The following is a 14,086-nucleotide window of genomic DNA, read 5'->3' on the forward strand; positions in this document are numbered from 1 at the left end:
GAAAGGGCACCATGGACCACACAAGATCAGGGTGATAAATGTTTAAACAATTAAAAATGATTTTTAAAAAGGATCTGGTTTGGGTTCAACTAATCTGTGTTTGAATCATGGTTCCAGTATTTATTGGTCGTGCAGTCTTAGATAAGTCCCTCCTGCTGGCCTCAGCTTCCCCATAGGTGAAATGAGCTGATATGATCTACCGTAAAGTTTATTGTGAAGGCTAAACAAGATCATGAGACAAAAGTGCCTGGCCCTCAGTAGGTGCTCAGTAAAGGACAACTCTTTTTTTAAGTATTCTTTCTTAATTTGTATCCCAGAAAAACGGTAAGTTACAACGTTGTGGTACAGGGGCTTGCATCCCACGACCTGCAGGGCAAATCCCGCTAGGACCACCCATCTATGTATCACCAGTGGCTGCTTTCCTGCAACAAGAGCTGAGCTCAGCTATTGCAACAGAGACCATACGTCCTTGCAGAGCCTAAAATATTTACTACTGGCCCTTTTCTGTTTTAAATTAGTACTAGTTCTAATATACAATTTCTGCTTGTGCACATGATTGGTTAACTTAGATTAGTGATAGAACTATCTTATCAAATATCACTCACTGTGAAAACCTATCTTGAAAACTTGGTCCTGTGTAGCAGCCTTTTTTCTATGGTCCTTCATGGACAGCACTTCCACACTTTTGGTGTAAGTGGCACCAGAGCCCTGTGTCTGTGGCCGACCCTTGAGACATCACATGAGAAGAGATGCGGAGTATGAGGGCCTGGCACTCCCCATACCCTCACCCCTGGGGCTTTCTTTGCTGGATCTAAAGGAAGAACAAGGTTTCACTGGCCTCTCAGAGGTGGAGAAGCCACTGGAGACCATACACCTCACCAGACCCAGCCACCTGCTCGTGTAGCTGAGCCCTTCTTGAGGACCTGGGTCCTAGAGGGAGTAGCAGGCCAAAGGAGAGGATGCTGTAAGAGGAAGAGCAGAGGCCTCAAAACTAAAAATCCAACTGCCCAATCCCAAATAAACCTCAAAGCAGAAAGCAAAGGTGAGATGTATCCATGGAGACAGATATGGTTACATAGGACATTTATACTTTCAGATACCAGGGAGACCCACAGGAATTATGGAAGGGAAGGCAGAACCATGCTAGGAAGTCAATGCCAAGGATGAGCTTGGATCTGGGGGAAAGATGGGACAGCCATGGCTTAGTTCTGTTCTGAGCAAGAAAAGGAACACTAAGGAATGGCTCACAGCAGACAGCAGACATTACTACATTCACCCATAATAATATAAGAAACTAGCTGTGATTTTTTTACTTGTCTTCTTGTTTAAAGTGATTGAAGACCATTTGGGTGATGCCAACCTCAGTAAGAGAGAACAGAAGCCCATGATCAGACAGAGATAGTACTATCGCACTTGCTGCTCTGAATAAATGCCAGTGTCCTTTCTTGGAAGAATGACCTGCCAGGGTAGCGGGCAACTTGCAGCTTAGAAGGGTTTGAGTGACATAAGAACTGAAGATCTTCCCCAAAGCTGGAGCTTCCCACAACATCCTGGCCCTGCCCATTTCCCACCTCTGCTGCTGCCATTTCCTAGGGCCTGAGTTGCTATTTACATTATCATCACTCTCCCAGCTGTCCACCCCAGGGCAACTATCTCTGCTCTCTGTGGTCTCAGTGGACTCCTTGGAGATACATAGCTTAATGCATGTATTATGCAATCTGCTTGCATGATACAAGATGTTTCACTTCCTCAGAGGGAGAGGGTGCTGCCAGGTTTTGAGCGCACAGCCGGGATGAGGCATGTAGAGACTACTGTAGGCAACTACGTCAAGGGGCATTGCCCCACAGCTCCAAAATTTCCCTCGAGCAGAAAGAGTGAGACTCATACACCTTGGATACCAAGAGATGGAGAAATAGATTCAAAATTCCTACTTCCATCTCATGCCCTAGGAACAGAATGGTTTTGCATGGGGCTCCAGTCCCCCTGGCACACCTCCTTCCCTGTCACTGGCTTCCATCACTCGGTCAGCTTCTAATCACACCTACAGATTGAGAGCATCTCATGTTCTCTGTCAGCAGGGCCACAGAGCTAGCAGACCAGCAGGTCTGAGGAAGGGGGTAGTTCCATTACTGAGGCTGGGGGACCAGTGGTTATTTTGTAGAGTGGATGCAAAACAGCGTTCACTGGGCTCCCTGGGCAAGGCCACTGGGACGTCTGAAGAACCCAGGCACCCAATTTTATGAGGGCTTAGAGCTTGGAACAGGCCACTGCTTACCAAACTCACAAGAAATTGATACATTAAATAGGATGCAGCTTTCAGATTCCTGTGGAACATGTAACCTACCAAAGATGGAACTCTTGTGCCTGCCTTCCTTCTTCTTTTAAGTATTTTTATTGATTATGTTATTACAGTTTTCCCAATTTTTCCCTCTTTATCCCCCCTCTGCCCTGCCCCGTGCAATCCTCCAGCATCCTCTGCCCTTAGTTCATGCCCGTGGGTTCTGCATATAAGTTCTTTGAGTCCTCTGTTTCCTATACCATTTTTTATCTGTCCCCATCTATTTTATGCCTACTAATTATGCTTCTTCTTCCCTGTACCTTCCCACTGATTCCTCCCTTCCCCCTCCCCACTGAAATCCCTCCGTGTGATGTCCATTTCTCTGATTCTGTTCCTGTTCTGGTTATTTGCTTAGTTTTTGTTTTCATTGTTTTTCTTTTCTTTTAGGTTCATTTGTTGATAGTTGTGAGTTTGTTGTCATTTTACTGTTCATATTTTTTATCTTCTTCTATTTCTTAGATAAGTTCCTTCAACATTTCATATAATAAGGGCTGGGTGACGATGAACTCCTTGAACTTGACCTTATATGAGAAGCACTTTATCTGCCCTTCTATTCTAAATGAAAGCTTTGCTAGACAGAGTAATCTTGGATGTAGGCCCTTGCCTTTCATGACTTGGAATACTTCTTTTCAGCTCTTTCTTGCTTGTAAGGTTTCTTTTGAGAAATCAGCTGATAGCCTTATGGGCACTCTTTTGTAGGTAACTGTCTACTTTTCTCTTGCTGCTTTTAGGATTTTCTGTGTCTTTAATCTTGGGTAACTTAATGATGATGTGCCTTTGTGTGATCCTCTTTGGGTTCAACTTCTTTGGGACTCTCTTCCTGGACTTGCTGGAAGTCTATTTCCTTCACCAGTTTTCCTTCCTTCAAATACATTTTCAACTTCTTGCTGTTGTTCTTCTCCTTCTGGCACCCCTGTAATTCAGATATTGGAACATTTCAGGTTGTCCCAGAGGTTTTTAAGACTCTCTTCACTTTTTTCAATTCTTGTTTCTTCATTCTGTTCCGGTTGGATGTTTATTTTTTCCTTTTGTTCCAAATCATTGCTTTGAGTCCTGGTTTCCTTCCCGTCATTGTTGGAACCCTGAATATTGTGCTTTATTTTATTCTGGGTATCTTTCATTTGTTTTTTCATTTTTTGACCAAGCTCAATCAGATTTGTGAGCATTTTGATTACCAGGGCTTTAAATTTTCCATCAGATAGGTTGGCTGTCTCCTCATCACTTGGTTCTCTTTCTGAAATTTTGCTCTGTTCTTTTATTTGGGCCATATTTCTTTGTGTTGGTGCAGCTGATAAGTTGTAAGAGGGCAGGGCCTTAGGTGCTCACCAGAGCAAGGCTTTGCTGTGCTATTGCCTGTGGGGGAAGGACCAGAGAGGGTACAATGCAACTCACTTGCTTGGCTCTAGCCCACTTTTCAACTCATGTGAGACTGGGAGTTTCTCCCACCATGGCAACCACCATAGTCCACTGTCAACTCTGAGTCTTAGTTTCCCCTTAAGTCAGCCGTACCCAAGTAGCCCACCACCCCGCCAAAGCCAGCCCTGTCCACACAGTCTGCCGCCTTGCCACAGTTTTTCTCAGCTGGCCACAGGGTCCACCACCTTACCAGTCTGGTTGTTCTGGTTGATTTTTTCTTAAATTCCTTAGTTGTCAGAGTTCCATGCAGTTTGATTTTCTAGTGCTTCTGGTCGTTTATTGATTTTAGATTGGTTGTTATCCTCCTTTTGGTTGTGTGAGGAAGTGAAGGGTTTCTACCTGTGCCTCCATCTTGGCCGAAACTCCTTTGCCTTCCTGATATCAAGGCCCTAGGAGCCACACTAGGAATCAAAAGGCTCTGGGTGAGCAAGCCCACTGGGCTGTCCTTGCCCCACAGTAGAATCTATGTCTCTCCTGCCTATAAAAGTCAGAGGCTCCCTCCAATGGACAGTGCAGAGCAAGCACAGCAGCTGGTGCATAGTAGGCACATGCTTGTTTGAGTGAAAACACTGTCAAATTCCTGCTCACCCACTCAGGCAGCAAACATTTACTGCCTGAGTCTGTATGTCAGGCATCGTGGTAGACCCAGCTTTAAAAGAGTTCACAGCCTCTTATGGGAACCAGATAAGTGAGTAAGGTTTCAATTCAGTGCTATAGTAAGTGTGAAAATATAGATGTGCCAATGAGGGTAGGGAAGGCCCCTTTTCTAGACTCCATGCACTGGTTATGATCCAACTGCTCATTCATATCCTAAAATGTGAGGGCTGTCCTGAGGCAGGCACTCCATGGTAGCTGAGTTAAACAAAGTCTGGTGCATTTCTGTACACGAACAACAGAATAGCAGAAGGAGAAATGAAGAAAACAATCTCATTTACAATAGCATCAAAACCAATAAACTATTTAGGAATAAACTTAACCATGAGAGTTAAAGACCTGTGCCCTGAAAACTCTAAGACATTGATGAAAGAACTAGAAAAAGACACAAAGAAATGGGAAAATATTCCATGTTCATGGATTGGAAGAATTAGTATTGTTAAAATGTTCATTCTACCCAAAGCAATCTACAGATTCATTGCAATACCTACCAAAATTCCAAACAATACACTCTCTAATCTAGGAAAATCCCACATTAGCGTCAACACAATCTGTGTAGCGGTTGTAGGAGACAATGCTCATTTGCATGATGACACAGTGCACCACGGGCCTCAGCTCACTGACACTTGCACTTCCATGGACTGGGGAATTAGTTCAGTTTACCTTCTCCTAGAAGTCATCATCCATCCTCTATTTTTTTAACTTGGTTGTGACACCAGTTAACCAAAGGGGATATTTCTCATCTTCCCACTTCTGCTTTTGAAGACCATAAAAATGTGAGGAAGAGACTGGCAGACAGTATTCGTTCCTTCCGAGGCACAACAAGCTATTCCGGAGCTCTGTTCTCTGCAGCTGGTCTTCATAGCTTGGGTATGACTAACTATTTTTTATGACCAGATTCTAAGAGAGTCTCTCTGTCTCTCCACCTCTCTCTGTCACCTTCTCTCCCTCTCTCTCTTGCTGCCTGGGGACTAGGCTTTTTGCACAAATGCTAGGTGTTCTGCTATGCTATTACTTGTGAAACACTCTGGAAATGAATACTGCTTACAGCAGCTGACGCCTGAGAGGTCAGTGTCAAAGGCCTCGCTCCAGATCTCCTAACAGATGCACATCTGATTTGGGTTTTGTTTAGCAAATGTTTCTCTCTGGAGCAAAAGGGGGGCTCTTTCATGTATTCTTTTATTCATTCAAAGATCATTTCTTTGCATGCTGGCCATGTACTAGGTGCTGAGGGAAACTCACCTATGAAGGCAGCCCTTGTGGGGCCTGCATGGCAAATGGTCACTCACTTTCCCCTCTTTGCACAGGTTTCTGAAGCAGCCATGGCAGCAGTACCTGAACTCTCCAGTGAAATGATGGCTTACTATAGGTCAGTGGGGAGACTGAGACCAGTGATGGGAGCAGGGTGCCCCTTCTATCAGCAAAGTGCTGCCCGTGCATGGAGGCCAAATTTGTCCCCCAAAGTGTACTATTCCATGGCAAGCATAGTTCCAAGTTTACCTGGTTTAAATGCTGATTTCCCATGACAAGTCCAGCCTTGGGAACCACAGGCATGCCAATGCTGCTGCAGGAGCTTCCTGCAGATGGCAAGCAGGAAGAGAAGATGCCAGGTGGAAAGTCCAGGGGACCCCTTGGCAAAATTTGACTTCAGTGAGATGCAAAGCTCAGATTTTAATCGGGCGGCACATTAGGGCCTAGGATCCCACAGGGAGCACCTTGCCTGCCCCAAGGTGGGTTCCATGCATATCCCCATGGAATTTGCCAATTTCTAGAAGCTTTGAGGGACCTGCTGCTTGTTGTTTCCTATTAACAGTGAAGATTGCTTTCAGGAAGAAAAAGTAAACTTGTCTGGGAGACATAATTGATTAGTGTCTTTGTTTTTATTACAGTGACAATGAGAATGACCTGTTCTTTGAGGCTGATGGCCCCCAACAGACTAAGGTGAGACCATGAACTTAGCATCCAACCCATGGAGGGGCTTTGACCTGGGAAAGGCTTGAGGAACAGGGCCCTCAACCACCTTGATCCTGTGGTATTTTGTGATGAAATGACTTTCATGCTTTCTAGTAAGACAGGATACACTGCATGCTGACCTGGCCACTGTGCAGCTCCCACGCCACACCGTCACTCACTAAGGCTTGGGGATACACCCTGCTTGCGGAGGATGAGGGGGTGATAGTGGTGAGGAGGTTTGCTGTGTGATGCCAGAAAGGCAGGCAAGGTTTCAAGGCAGATTCAATTCTCCTTTTAGGAAAGGGTCTCAGCCCACATTACTCCCTGGGCCCAGAGCAGATGACCTTAATGTGTCTGCCCACATTTAAGAAATTGTTTTTTGCTCCCTGGAGTAGAGTTTATGACAACAAAATGTAGATAATATAAATAAAAAGATGAATTGGCAGCTGAAAGAACATCATTCACTTGCTATTTAACCTTGGACAGTCATTCCACTTGTTTGGACCTCACGGGAAATGTTTTAAAACCAGCATTAATTGGTTTAGTACTGCCTGGGTGGGCCTGGCTTCTCCCTCTGGCTGGCCCTTTGCCTCTGCCAGCAGCTCTGCTCTCTGGGCCCTCTGCCGCGGAGCCTCTGCTCTGGGCAGGAGCCTACCTCAGAGTCAGCCTTCCTCTGTGCTGTCAGAGGCCTCTTTAACTGTCCCTCAAGCTTTTAAACCATCGTCATGCCTTAGGACAACTTCAGATAAGCCTTAATACAATTTACACAGTTACTCTGAATAACAGCAAAGCGGGAACATACTTCACAATTAGTAACCACTTTTAACGGACTTGAAGAAAGCTTATGAAACAGTGTTCTGGGAAAAAAAGAACTTGTTTAGAATAGTAAAAACTTGTTGAATGAGCACAGATGTATACAAAACATTATGACCATCACTGACACAAAGAATTAAATGCATAGTTTAGAGCATTAGGGATACAAACAGGTATGAAGTATGAAGAGGTAAGAAGTTTGTGGTGAGCAGAGCAGGTGTGAAAAGATACATAAGATACACATGGGATTTATTTTAAAAGTAAACCCTGTCAGGGATCAGAAAGCCCACATGCTGGCCTCTACCCTGCCACCTGCCCTGGGGTAAGCCACTTTAGCTCTCTGGTCTTCAGAGAGATGAGAGTTCAGTCCCAGAGGTTCTGTTATCTCTATGGCCCCTTCTGCCTCTCTGATGACAAAAAGGAAGCTCTCTGGACCAACCACCTTAACACGCTCACTTCCTTGGTCTTTCCACAGTGCTCCTTTCAAAACCTGGACCTCAGCTCTCTGGGAGATGAGAGCATCCAGCTGCAAGTCTCCCACCAGCTCTGCAACTCGAGTTTCAGGCAAGTCGCATCGGTCGTGGTTGCTGTGGAGAAGCTGCGGAAAGTGCCCATTGTCTGCTCACAGGACTTCCAGGATGACGACCTGAGGAGCCTCTTTTTCTTCATCTTTAAAGAAGGTACTTAATGAGAGCTAAGGGCAGGCAGGAGAGCTCTGCTCATTCCCTTCTCAGCATCCACAACACAACAGTCAGTTAAACTCTAAACCTGAAACCCTGGTGAATAAAAGGGATGACATAGTAGACTCAGCGAGCTCAGGGGGCCAGGTGGCAGGTCTGACAAGCTTGATAGCCTATAGTACCCACCAAGTTCAGCCTGACCACAAAATGCTAACTGGGCAGCTCCTGGTGGGTCATCAAGTCCCAGGACTGTAGCTTCATTAGCAAGGTCACTCTTTAGCTTAAGGAGCCCTGTCCAAGGTTCTTATGCTTCTAGGAGAACACACTTTTGAAATGTCCGGGTAATTTTCTTTCCCTACCCCTTGGAGGCACAACTACAGGCACCAAAGCAGGAGACCACTGAACCCCTCATTGCCATCTTACCCTCACACACCATCTCTGTGTAAATGTTAACTGTTCATTATCCTGGACCCACCAATGTCAAAGAAGTATGTGCCTCTTGTACAGACTTGCCCTCCCTTCCTCTCTCCCTCTCCCTGCACCTCCTTCACCACCCCTCCCTAGTAGCCTGGAGGAAACTGAGGATAGAAGCCAAACCAGGATAAACCAGGAAAACCAGAAATACTGGCAGCTCCTTTTAGGGCAAAGCCAGTGCAGATGAGGGGAACCGGCAATTGTATACATTCCTTGGACTAAAACAGAATTAAGGAATCTAACTAAAGATTTCCTTGATCTTCTCCAAGACCCTGATGGGTTCACAGAGAAATTTTATTTAATTAATAGAATGTATAAAACTAACGATTTGGCTGATCAGTTATCTAAAACTATCCCCCCTAAAGAAAAAGATAAAGCTATTGAAGTTATGAATTTACAGCTCCAGAAATTAAGCAATCAGGCCAGACCTCACCAAAAGCCTTCTTGACAGCAGGACAGAGGAGTCTGCTTTTATGGTAAAAAGCCAGGTCACCACCAGAAAGACTGTAGAAAACTGAAATGGGATTTAGGAAAAGAAGAGGTAAGCATAGGGTTGCCCTGAGGGTTCTGAGAGGGCATTTCCCCTTCTTACCAAGACTTTAGGATAAAGTAGAAATTACCATAAAAGGGAAAACTATGAAGGCCCTTTGATTCTAATACATAAAATGAGCTACAAAACTGTCATTCTCTGGAGCATTTTCTCAGTCTGTTAAGATCTTGTTTCTGGGCATGTTCTCAAATTCTTGTTTCAGATAAACTCTTAGAAAGCTTTCTACAGACTTGAACATTCTTTCATTAATACCCTTTAAAATATGAGGTCTATCAATGATAGGAAAGCAGAGAAGCCTTAGAAGCCAAATTGAACATCCCTTTAGTCGAAACTATTCTCAAAATATCTTGATTACTACTCAGATTTACAAACCACTCCCTCATTCTCAGAGTGCCTCCTCATCTGTTATCTCTTCGTGGGGCCAGTATTACTGAATTGCCATTTGACATAAGTCATTCTACTGCTTGTCCATAGCAAACAATAGCACTGAAGCTTGAACCCATGTCTGCTGGTGCCACGTCCACTGTTCTTACCCGCCCCAACATCCTCCCCGCCGAGTTACAGCTTCTTGAGATGTGTATGTCCTCCAACAAGCCAAATCCCCACCTTCTCATTTTCTACCTAAAAAATGCATGCTCCACATTTCAGAACACATCGACAGCATGTGGGATGACACCTACGAGTGTGATGCACTCCTACAATCGCTGAACTGCAGACTCCATGACATAAGCCAAAAATCCCTGGTGCTGTCTGGACCACATGAGCTGCAGGCTCTTCACCTCACTAGACAGAATATGAACCAAGAAGGTAAGTGGGAAATCATGATTCTTCTCTTGGCATCCTGGCAGCTTGATTATCCTCCACATTTGCAACAATGTAGAACATTAAGGCAAATTATCAACTTCAGTGGGGAAAAATATGTTATTAAAAATAGGTAGCTTTTTGTTTGGGTCCCAGCAATGACAACAGATTGATTCTCTTAGCACGTTCATTTTCTGGCAAGAGTTGTAACTCTGAGAAATTAGACCGCTCAAGCATACCCAGGACCAAGTCCAGACAAGTCATTTAATGACAGCACAATGTCAGTGCTTCCATTAGAAAGGGGTCATTTGATGGATGTGACCTAAATGCCTGTGGGGTTTTTTTTTTCTTGTTGTTGAGTTCGAAAGTAGAATGGTGAAGAGATAAAGTGTCCATTCCCATTCCTGGCCCTGCCCCTGAGCCCCGAGCATTCTTCCCACTCGATACCAGATAAGTCCTTATAGGGAAATTTCACTGAAAAGCAGGAACTTTTATCTCTCTGCTGTAACTGGCAAGTCTTCCAAGTCTGGGGAGCCCATTAGTTGTGGGAGTTGCCTGGCACCTTGCCACTGTGGTTGAACCCTGTGTGCATGGGTGCAGCCAAGGGAGCAGCTGAAACAAACAGTCTGTTCTCCTCTAGGACTGCTGACCTTGGGAGAGACATTCCTGGGGGAAGCTTCCTGCTCTCAGCCAGGCCAGGACTATCCTGTATCTTTAGAACTGGGTTGTAAGCATGACCTTGGGGCCTCCAACTGAGGTAGTTGTGACTAAGGAAGATTAAAATGAGTGTCTGTCTTCTCAGCCACTTTTCACAGCTAAGCCTTTCCTCACCTAAGTTCTTCCCACTTGCTGCTTTACAGTCTTGAAATAGATTTGTGCCAAGCAGATTTAGGGAGCCCAGCTTGACCTCTTTCCTGGCCTTTCACATTGATCAAATCATTCAGTTCATGAGGATGCATCACCGGCTAGTGACAAGATGGCTTCCCTCCTTCCTTCAGTTTTTAAAAATTAACCCCTAATTCTTCATAGACACTGTAATGAGGCTCTGTGAAGCTCCCAGACCTTCTCTGGGAAAAGCTGGAATCAACCAACTGACCCTGGTACGGTCTGTGAGAATCCGTAGGGTGGTTCCCACAAAGGAGACACAACTATATGAGTCCAGGGCTTGGGGTTGGGCCAACCCTGCACTGCTGTGCTTCCCTGACCACAAGACCCCTCCTCTTTTTCCAGTGGTGTTCTGCATGAGATTTGTGCTAGGAGAAGAAAATAGTGACAAGATACCTGTGGCCTTGGGCATCAAGGAAAAGGATCTGTACCTATCTTGCATGATGAAGGACGGGAAGCCCACCCTGCAACTGGAGGTGAGTGAGTACCAGTGACAAAGCGCCTTCTCAGCTCTTCTGATGCACCCCTAACCCATCACTGACTTCCAAGACAACCACCTTCTCTACCCCCAGAAAACCTGGGAGCAGGTCCACTTGATAATTTTACAGAAATATAACTACATTTAATGTAATTGTTAAATGCATGTAACCTTCACTGCCACTGCAGAAAATTACATCATTTTGCTGCTGTTATTATGCCCCGTCACTCTTACCGCCCAACAGATTATGCAGTGCTAGGGTTGCTCCATTTGATAGATGACACTTGGAAAAATTAATCAGTTCAAGAGACTTGTCACCTGTTGTTGTCTCCAGTCCACTCCCCAAATCACAATCCCTTCCACCATCCAGCTTTCCCAGCAAAAGCTTCATTTCCAAGTTGAAGTCATTCTAGCTAAGCACCTAAAAATAAAAAATAGAGCAAAAGTCACTTTTGAAAAAAATGCCCACCTCTCATTATGTTCCCTACCATTTAACACTCAGTTTCAGAAAAGGGTGCAGGCTCCTTCAGTCACCACATGGGAAGTTGGGGTCACAAAGATAACTCAGGACTCTGGCTCTTGTTTTTGGTTCTTTGGTTTCCTCTCTAACTGACCCAGAGAATGACTTCCTCAGAGTGTCTGTGTTCTTTTCCTCACAAAATTCTTAACTTCTGTTTTGCTGCAGACATTAGATCCGAAAGCTCAGTCAAAGAAGAAGATGGAAAAGCGATTTGTCTTCAACAAGACAGAAATGATGGGCAAGGTAGAATTTGAGTCTGCCATGTATCCCAACTGGTACATCAGCACCTCACAAGCAGAACAGATGCCCGTCTTCCTAGGAAATGTTAGAGGTGGCCAGGATATAACTGACTTCACCTTGGAAATCCTGTCTTCCTGAAGAGAACTGCATCCAGAGTACCCACGCGTGCTACATAACACCAAGTGCTGCAGAAGAGGGATAAAATGGTCTGAACATGGCAGTGGGCTGCACTTCACTGTTGTCTAGTCGATGCCCAGCTGTCTTCCCTACATTAATACAAAGGAAACCACCAGCCAGGAGGAGCAGCCCCCTCCTTCCAGGGCCAATCCTCAGACCCTTGTGCTGAGCCAGGCTACTCCCACCCTCTGCTCACACAAAGCCAGCCTGGCAGAAACCACTGCACATTGAAACCCTCTGTCCTTTGCACGCAGCTTCTGATGATCAACCACTTAAATTGTCTATTTATTTATTTATTGATAGGTTTGTCTATTTAATTTAGTTTAAGGGGGCCAAGAAGCAGTAGTTCTTGTGAAAGAGTTCAGTCTTCAATAACTAAGGAGCCAATTTGATATGGATGACTGTGCTGTCTTTATATCAAGTTCTTTCACCAGGCTGAATAAGCTCAGATTATTTAATAGAAATATTTGTGAATGAGGAAGATCACACTGCATCAATAATTATTAAATAAATTTCACTGAAAAAGAAATTTGTTTCCATGTGGTGATTGACTACTCTTGGATCTGACACAGAAGAGGGAAGATAAACAGGGCCTGGGGGGCCTGGCTAGGCAGCCCACTCCTCACTGAGTGCCGCCAAGTCCCTGGACACATGGTGGCCCAGCAGAGCCTCCTCCCACCCATCCCCTTCTTTTGTGTTTTTTTTTTTTCAAAATGATATTCAGGGAAAACAAGATCTGAAAACAGGATCAGCTGAAGTGTTATAGCAACTGAGGGCTGTGGAAATGGCTGCCTGCCCACAATTTCTCTATTCATTTATCCAAACACATTTATTAAGTAAATGCTACATCCTAGGGGCTGGGAGCACAGAAGCAAGAAAGGTGAGATGTTCCTACTTAGACAGAAAAGGCAGGGATAAACAAGCAAAATAAAGGCAACATGACAAGTAGAAAAGGAAAAAAATGTCACTTAAGGTGAAGGGACCACTGTGCACAAAGATGAGGGGTGTGAGAATGAATGATGCTGGAGCAAACCTCCGGACTTCAGAAGTCAACAGAAGCAAAGTCAAAGCACAAAAACAACCCAGGGGGAAAGTTGTTGTAACTTGTACCTCAGATAAAGGGAGAATTTGCTTAGTATTTACAAAGAGTTCCCTCAAAACATTAGGAAAAAAAGAACAAAAATTTAATGAAATTAACAAGAACAAATAAAGATATGTTAATAGACTGTCAAGAAAAAAGGAAAATACTATTAGATCTTGGACAGAGTAAAAGACATTCAACATTACTTATAATAAGATGAATTAACAGCTTGAGTACCAATGATCTACCAGATTACAAATACCAGAAGTTTAACAACACACCCTGTCGGCAAAACTGTGGGAAGACTTCCACTCTTAAACATTACAGGTGGGAGCATAAATTGGTAAAACTTCTATAGAGGAAATTTTTATAATAACTATGAAAATTATAAATACATATCCCCTTTGGCCCAGCAATTTCACTGCTGGGGATTTATCCTACAGATGGACCTACATCCTTTTGAAATGACATATGATCAGAATTATTCATTGCACATCACTGGTAATAGCAAAAAATTGGAAATATTCCAATTGTCTATCAATACTTGCTAAAGTACACTAGCTAAAAGTATGAGCTATGACTGATGTCTGGCCACTCCCTTCCAGGTCCTGAGCCAGGTCACACAGGCTGTTTGAAAGGGTCAGTGCTTCTTTTTCTCTGTAGGCCCTCACCTCCATCCCCTGCACCCGAATCCCATCAGCCCACAGACTCAAAAAAGTTATGAAATCCTTCACTCCCCAAGATCAGGAAGTGAGGGCTGAGGACTCCCATCTGCTGCCTGAGCATCCCAATATGCTGCCACACTCAACCTGGAAAAGAGCCTGGCCAGAAGAGGGGCCACCTGGGGCCATGTAGTTTGCCTGTGGCCGACTGCCCTGGTGCTGTGTTCATTGGACTGGATGAATGCCAGGAGTGACTCAGCTGATGTCAAGGTGTCAGGTGACAGCAGTGACAACAACAAATTGAGCTCCACTGCACGAATATGGGGAGAAGGTTGGAGTGGGAGGCATTGGTTCACTCTTACCT

The 14,086-nt window shown here is 44.6% G+C and overlaps 1 protein-coding gene across 3 annotated transcripts; it reads left to right on the forward strand.

Annotated features, from left to right (window-relative positions):
- Nucleotides 1–5,194: 5,194 nt before the first annotated feature.
- Nucleotides 5,195–12,491, forward strand: IL1B (interleukin 1 beta). Of its 3 annotated transcripts, none has more exons than XM_036028271.1 (7): nt 5,195–5,275; nt 5,713–5,777; nt 6,298–6,349; nt 7,650–7,854; nt 9,527–9,685; nt 10,910–11,040; nt 11,728–12,491. In XM_036028271.1, the coding sequence occupies exons 2-7, from the start codon at nt 5,731–5,733 to the stop codon at nt 11,938–11,940; spliced, it is 807 nt and encodes a 268-aa protein (XP_035884164.1). In that variant the 5' UTR covers nt 5,195–5,275; nt 5,713–5,730; the 3' UTR covers nt 11,941–12,491. The 3 variants fall into 3 exon arrangements, with proteins under 3 accessions (XP_035884164.1, XP_028373042.1, XP_035884163.1); XM_028517241.2 differs by having other exon boundaries at nt 5,196–5,278; nt 5,716–5,777; XM_036028270.1 differs by lacking the exons at nt 5,195–5,275; nt 5,713–5,777; nt 6,298–6,349 and having other exon boundaries at nt 7,529–7,854.
- Nucleotides 12,492–14,086: the final 1,595 nt, after the last annotated feature.

Source organism: Phyllostomus discolor, chromosome 6 (genome assembly GCF_004126475.2).
Source record: "Phyllostomus discolor isolate MPI-MPIP mPhyDis1 chromosome 6, mPhyDis1.pri.v3, whole genome shotgun sequence".
Taxonomy (NCBI): Eukaryota; Metazoa; Chordata; class Mammalia; order Chiroptera; family Phyllostomidae; genus Phyllostomus; species Phyllostomus discolor.